Source organism: Magallana gigas, chromosome 2 (genome assembly GCF_963853765.1).
Source record: "Magallana gigas chromosome 2, xbMagGiga1.1, whole genome shotgun sequence".
NCBI lineage: Eukaryota > Metazoa > Mollusca > Bivalvia > Ostreida > Ostreidae > Magallana > Magallana gigas.
Genome location: NC_088854.1, coordinates 54727184 through 54735184, shown reverse-complemented (window position 1 = coordinate 54735184; position 8001 = coordinate 54727184). Strand labels below are relative to the sequence as shown.

At 33.5% G+C, this 8001-nt stretch overlaps 1 protein-coding gene across 3 annotated transcripts; it reads left to right on the top strand.

The window, feature by feature from the left end:
• Positions 1-130: 130 nt before the first annotated feature.
• Positions 131-7856, top strand: LOC105332144 (zinc finger protein 184). Of its 3 annotated transcripts, none has more exons than XM_011434597.4 (2): positions 131-240; positions 4415-7856. In XM_011434597.4, the coding sequence occupies exon 2, from the start codon at positions 4496-4498 to the stop codon at positions 7157-7159; it is 2664 nt and encodes an 887-aa protein (XP_011432899.3). In that variant the 5' UTR covers positions 131-240; positions 4415-4495; the 3' UTR covers positions 7160-7856. The 3 variants fall into 3 exon arrangements, with proteins under 3 accessions (XP_011432899.3, XP_011432900.3, XP_065933372.1); XM_011434598.4 differs by lacking the exon at positions 131-240 and adding an exon at positions 3496-3684; XM_066077300.1 differs by lacking the exon at positions 131-240 and adding an exon at positions 3496-3720.
• The last annotated feature ends 145 nt before the right edge of the window (positions 7857-8001 follow it).

The following is an 8001-nucleotide window of genomic DNA, read 5'->3' as shown; positions in this document are numbered from 1 at the left end:
AGTTATAAGCATTTGATTTTCCAAAAACAGATAAAGTTTAATGATATTTTATATGAATCTTCTTTTATTTTTAAAGTTATTAAAATAAATTTAATTAAAATACAACTACCGACGATAACGGCATACAACAAGATCAGCTTGGTTTTGTATTTTAGCGACCGACCATGCATTTCCTAAAAAAAAAATATAAAAAAAATAGCATCAAAATTTCCTTATTTTCATCATCAGAGACATAAAAAAGTAAGTTACTCCTTATTTTTCTAATCCAAAACCTAACGTATAGGCAGTATGACAGTTGCAGATTTTAACAATTGTCTTCTTTTATCGTGATGTAGGTATGGATTTGTCTATTGATCCTGGAAAACAACTGACAATCACTGTGTCTTGCTGGCTATGTTGTTGTTGGTTGTAGGCCAGTACTATAAATGACCATAGTTCTTGCACATGTTTTTGTGTGCCATTAATTCAAGTTGCATCTGAGTATCTGTAGCTCTTTGTAACATCAACTTCAATTTTTGATAGAGGTACAGACATGAAACAAACTCTTTGAATTGCAAGATGTTTAGGGACTAAGACTTTTCGGGACCTAATGTTAAAGGGACTTGGACACGATTTGACTTAAAATTTTCAAATTTTATTTTTCCATTTTCAATGTTAATAATGATAAATCTATAAGTTTATAATGCTATGTCAAAATTTGATGAAACTCAAATATCAAGTTATAAGCAAGATACCATCTTCGCTAGCCAAGGGTTTTCGGTCCACTTTGCTCCCCATAAAGCCTTGGCGGATTTCATTGCGAAAACTCGGTGATGTGGTGGCGCTATCTAGCGAGCAACTTGAGTTGCGCCCCTTGCATATTTACATTTTAATCGAATTAAACAACGGGTTATATGTACACTACGGCATTAATACAACTTGAAAACATGTTGACTACCGAATATCGGAACATAATTAACGATGCTATAAAATACGAATTAAGTTATAAACTAATGTTTTATTCATAGTGTTTGTAAGGACCTGTACCAGGATTGAAAAAGTCGCGATTTATATCAAAGCTTTCATGTCATAAAACCAGGTATCGTTGTCGTAAATATTGTAAATAGGGTCAAGTTAATAAGCCCCGACAGTAATATTAACAGTTGATCTATTATACGGTTACCTCAGGCCTATAAAAAAAAATTGTGTGTTTAGGGTAACACTGATGAAAAAATTAGGTTAGGTAGGTAGGGTTTTTTTTTTTCATATTTTTTTCTGCACGAATCCTAATAATGTTTGTTTGTGTCACATTTAAAAAATGATTTTTTTATAGAAAAAAAGTAAAATTCACAATCGGATAAAAATTGACATCTAAAAATGGTAGGATAGGGGCATTTTTGTAGGTTAGGTCGGAAACACACAACTTTTTTTTTTAGGCCTCAGCCGTAATTTGATACATTTACTAGAAATATCCAAGGAGGGATCGGGGCTACTGATAATTGCTATAAAAACAATCAAATCACACCTTTAGCCTGACCTGTGTATAGGTGTACCCAGGTGTTAATTAAGAGGAGACTAATGAAGAGATCCCCCAGCTGTCAACACACACGCGTTATTATCTACTTAATATATTTCCTATTACTCATTCGTCATTGTTTAGATTAGTTATACTAGTTATTATGGTTATAACAAAGGTCATTGTCGAAAATTCGCTTACGCTAACTGACCTTTAGGCCTGCATACATGTAAATGCACAATAAGAATAAATTTTCTTTTTAAATCAGAGCTTTTGTCATGCTGCATTATTTGTATTCTCTTTATCGAAAATTAAAAAGAACATACAAGGTTGAAATTAACGTGTTTTATCAATCACTATCATGATTAAGTACTTTAAACATGCACGCACGGTACAATTAACCATTTTCTTTGTTTTTTTAAGTTGTATCTCTAAGATTTATTTATACACACAAAAAAAATTACATTGAACATGGATTTAAATGGATTTAGCATTAATTTTATACAAATCCCAGAATACTTATTCTAAGTCCCAAAAGATCCAGGACCTAAAAAGTCTTAGTCCCTAAACATCTTGTCAGGTCATGAAACGTCCGGGTCCCGAAACATCTTGGTCACGAAACGTCTAGAATTCGAACCAAACATCAAAAATAAAAGATAGTTGCAAACTTGCTAAAAAAAAAAGAAAGAAAGAAGGAAACAGCCAGAACGGAGAGGTAGGAGACAGCTAGATCAGAGAAGTAGATTTCTTTCCACAGCTAGGAGAAAAAAAAAGAAAATAGAATTTTACATTTACAAATTTCTATACATCAATTTGATCAATTTTTAAACCGTTCAACCTGCTTAAAAGCTTGATATCAATTACTAGTACAAAGTTATTTTGTCAATTAGGTACATCAAAATATCTACAGGATATCAGATCTGATTGAACTGTAAACCTAGCTCTCGCAACTGCATGTTACCTGTATGAATATGGTAATATTTTATTATCTTTTTTTTTACTCAGTTTTTAAATTCAGATCTCCACAATCATGACAATGTGAACAACACTATATAACATACATATAACATTCAAAACATTATGACATATTCTTAAAAAGACTTTGTTACTTCTTTAAAACAATCTCAGACTAAAAAATATTTGATGGATTGGCAGTACTCAAATGAAACACTCAAAGATGGCAAACTTGTTACTTATTTATTTTTGAAAACTAACTTCAGACTGGAAAAGTATTTAACTATATTAAGACCTGAATACAGAAAGCCAATCTGTAGACTGCGGATATCAGCGCACAGACTTTTTATTGAATCGGGCAGATATAATAACACACCTAGAACAGAAAGAATATGCAAAAATTGTACACTTAATAAAATTGAAGATGAAAAACATTTTCTTATCCAATGCAGCAAATTTACAAAAGAAAGAGAGGAACTATTTGATTTAATTTCATCTAAAGCAAAACATTTTACTAGTTTAGAAGATAAACAAAAATTATTTTGGATTCTAAACTGTGAAGAATTACATATATTAAACTCTGTTGGTAAATTTTTACAAAAGGCATTGCCTTAATTTGTATTTCCTATTCAAATATTGGGGGTTTTTTTTTTTGTTTTTTTTTTTTCAATCATATGATAAACTTTTTCAAATTTGTATGTGCATTTGTATCTTGACATATTTATGTATGGTGTTTAACATAAATATATAGAAGACACTATATTGAATGTATGGAGACATACATAATTATACATATATATATATACATATATACTATTTAATTGTTCATGTCTGTCATAGTTCTTTAAATCATCCAGCTCTTTCCCTCTTGTATATGTTTATTGAATGTTTTATGTTCATTGGATGTTGTATGTCAACAGTCTTCATGTTGCCCCTTGAGGGCCCTTAATTGGTTAATAAAGAAATTGAAATTGAAATATAACATCTTTATACTAGTAGTATGACATATTATGCATCATTGTCTTTATTAGTCAAAGGAACTGCATTCTTCCTTGCAGTTTACAAACAGGAACCACATTCTTCCTGAAGATTTAACAGGAAGTATCAAAATCCATAAATTCTGTGGAGCAGGAAGCTTTCCATTACTGCTTAAATTATGATGTCTCATTAAATCTCACAACTTGTCTTGCATAGTTTTGTGGACCATACCTTTATTGTTAATGAGTCAACAATCAGTTAAGGCCTGCTTTTATTTTATTCTCATAATGAAGGTATCACTTTGTTTTAGTACATGTATCATGATTTATAAATATACACTTTTAACTTTGATATCTCGAACACTGATATCTCGAACAAAATGGATAAGTTACAGTTGAAGTGATTTGTAAGTCCCAACCGCATATTTTTAAAGTATTTATACCCTTGACTGTATGACATATCAAATACTCAGATATCTTGGAGTTTTAGACAGTCCCATCTATTTCAAGATGAGGAAGTTTGACTGAACTACAGTGTTTGCATTGCATTTTCAAGTTTGTGGATGAAAATTCCCCATTTAGGCATTTACCATACAATGCTATGCATTGAAGTGATAAAATTTGTTTGGAGAGTAAAACTTTTTGTCTTTCTATAAATTAAATGACATTCTTTAATTTAAAACCATGTGGATTTTGTTAAAGTTTGGTTGAGAGAGAGAGAGAGAGAGAGAGAGAGAGAGAGAGAGAGAGAGAGAGAGAGAGAGAGAGAGAGAGAGAGAGAGATGTACATGTAGTATATGTACCAATATCAATATATGCAATAATTATATTAATGATAATCAATGCTCAACGGCAGGCAATATAAGCAACTTAAAGTCCCAAATGTGCTGTAGTCTCAAACATAAAATTTAGCAACCTCATTACAAATCATTTTACAAAAAAAAGTATGTGGATTAGTCAGTGATCAGTATCATTATTTCTGTTGTAGGAAAAACTATGGGTGAACCATTTCTCTATGTGCTGCAAAGACTGAGGTTTTTTACACGGTGATGTTTTCTACACAGTGACAATGGAGGTCGATATGAGGAGTCTTCTACAGAGGCATGGTCAGGACGTAGGATTCAGTAATGACTTTGAGAAGTCAGGCTGGGACAATTCAAATGACAACACAGACCATACAATACTGATTGATTCATTTGACAAGCAGAATGATATCTTGTTTAATGGAATGGATGACATCCTGGAAAATTCTGGAACAGCTTTTAAAGATTTAGACAACCAGTCAGAGAATGTGAATGTAGGTGGAGATGATCCTTGTGAAGAAATTGACATTGATATAGACTTTTTAGGTGAAGCACACATGTCAGATAGTCAGGGGTATTCCATTAGCAACTTGACTGGAAATGTTATAGAGATATCAGATGATAGTAGGGAGTCCAATGGGGTATTGTTTTATCAGCAAGATGTTAAAGAAAGAGCAGACTTGTTTTTATTTGCTCAGAATAAAAATCCAGATAATGCCGCAGAATTAGAACAGCCAAATGCTCCTTCGCTACAAACGAATGTCATTATCGTTGATAGTGGGGTACATGAGGCTGATGGTAAGAGACTGATGGAAGAGGACAAACCAACTAACAACAGAGAAGATGTGAAAACAAATGATATCCCAAAGAACAGAATGTCTCCACAGTTTGCAAAAAGACATTTGCCAGACACTAAACCAGGTGATGATGATAAGAGATCACAGAGGCAGTTTCCTAAGCTTTATATGGTATTAAAAGATGAAAAAAAAATTTCAACAATACAAGCAAAGTCATCTGAAACATGTTGTACAAAACTGACCTTTCAGAATTTGACTGATTCAAAATCTGCCAAATTCCCCAATCTACTTGATGCATTGTCACCATCCAAAGAGTTTGAGGCTGATATTTATATCCTGGATTCACCAGATAAGGACTGTGTTAAAGAAAAACAAGATAGGATCTTAGAATCACTTGAATCATTGCCTTCTGAATCTGCAGAAAGAACACTTACAAATTCAAGTTTCCACATTACATTATTTAGTGCCGATAACACGAGAAAGAGCAAGGGAGATAATAAAGAAGATATAAACACTGAAGAAAAAATGAAGAAACCAAGAAAGACGTCATCGGAGGAACTCACAAAACAGTCTTTGAAATCCAAAAACCATGTTACTCAAAAAACAAAACAACTTCTAAAGAACAAAATAAAAAACGAAGAGCTGCAAGTTCTTCCTAAAGAACATTTCACAAATAAAGTTGGATTTGTGAAGGATGAGGCTGTCTCCCTGTTAAATGACTCTAGCCTATCTGCTCCAATACTCCCCGTAGGTCTTTACAAGGATGGTGGCAATTCACCAGAGGAAGAGCAAGATGATCTTGTTGATATCTCTAAACCTTGCAGCTGTAATATCTGTGGCAGGGTGTTCCTCAAGTATTCCAACTTGGAAATTCACATTCGTGGTCATCTTGGGGACCACCCTTATCATTGTAAAGAATGTGACTCTACTTTCAAACATAACTCCGCTTTAAAGCGACATATGAGAACTCACACAGGTGAAAGACCATACAGATGTCCCGTATGTGACAAATCATTCATTGATGGAACAAGGCTTCGTAAGCATATACTAAGCCATAACAGTGCAAAAAGCGAGTTTTGTAAAATTTGCAAGAAAGGCTTTGCGTCACGATCTAATCTAAAGCACCACATGTTAACACATCTTGATGAAAGGCCTTTTAAATGTGAATACTGCAACAAAGGATTCAATAAAAACTCCAATTTAAAATCACATCTTAAAATTCATCTAGGATACAAACCATGGGTATGTGATGTTTGTGGAAAAGAATTTCCTGAAAAGAATCGTTTGAAAATGCACGAGAAAATTCATTGGGAGGACAAGCCATACAAGTGTGAGCAATGCGGGAGTCAATTTGCTCAAATTTCAAATCTGTACGTGCACCAGAGGAAGCACAGGGGAGATAAACCCTGGAAATGTGGGCAATGCGATAAGTGCTTCATGATGAGAAGTCACCTGACTGAACATGTGAAGCGGCACACTGGGGAGAAGCAGTTCAAATGTGCCATGTGTCAGAAGGAGTACTACTGCAAAGGGGACTTTAACAGACACATGCGGACCCACACCGGCGAACGCAACCATGTCTGTGAAACCTGTGAAGAGCGCTTCATTGACAGTTCCACACTCAGGATACACATAAGGAAAGTTCACAAGAAACACAGATATAGGTGTAAGTTTTGTGATAAAGAATTTTCATTTGAATCTTCATTAAAACGTCATGAGGATAACCACATGGGCGTCAAGAAACATTTCTGTACTCTATGTGAGGCTGGTTTCTTATTCCGAGTGGAGCTAAAGGACCACATGAATAAACATGTAGGTAATAAACCACATAGCTGCGATATCTGTGGAAAGAGTTTCTACAAAGGCTCGGAACTGAACCAACACAAAAAGATTCACACCGGGGAAGCAATGATCTATTGCGAATGCTGTAACAAGACATTCAATTATAAACAGTCATATACCAAACACTGCCAGTCTGCGAGACACGCTCGTAATCTCAGGAAAAATGATGCAAAGTCGGTGCTGGACAAGAAATCAACAGGGGGTACAACAGAAGTAGATATAGTGACCTCTAGTGATGAAACAGTTGTCAGTAAAGTTAGGGAAGATAACTCTGTACAAGAAGCTATTTAATACCTTACAAGTCTTGTTATTGTTGATTTTAGTGTAACAATAATTTGTAAATGATGGTATTGTATTACCAGTATATGTTGTACAAACCAGATATATATTTATACAATAGTTGTAAATAAACAATGAAAACTTATACCAAAACATGGTCAACCTTGCTGTTATATAAAGGGAAGAGAATTGAAACTGACCAGTGTTTTATTATAAATCAGTGTCTACTATTTGCATTTACATTTTATTGTGAAGACAAGAATACCACTTAGAAAATAAGAAAAAATAATCATATCAGAAATGATGCCATTTTTTCCAATAATATGGGACAAAATTGATCCATAATTTTGGACATTTTTTCTAAGGAAAGATCGAGTGCAGATTTGAACAAAAATAAATCTATTATTTATTTTGTAGGATTGATGTAATATGCTGGTATATATGATCAAAGTATGATGTTCAGGCCTAATTAGCTCAATTTCTGCTGGAAGGAAAAATTCTCAAAAATGAACAATTTTAAGCAAAATGCAAAAGGTTTTATATTATGGTGTTATACATGTATTTCTAAATGAAGGGCATTTGGATTGAATTGAGTATCATGAACATACTTGATATGTATCTGTAAAGTACACTTTAGGTATTCAAAGTGCTGGTTTATAGATCAAATATTAATCTGAATGTTTCAGCAAAGGTAAAAAATTCCAATCAGTAAATACCAGTAATAAAATTGTAGACAAGCTTTGCAGGAACTTAAATCTCTCTCTCTTTCTCTCATTTTCTATGTGGACCAAATATGATTTTTACCATTACAGACTACCCTACAAGTTTAGGTAGCAAGAGATCAAGGGACTTAA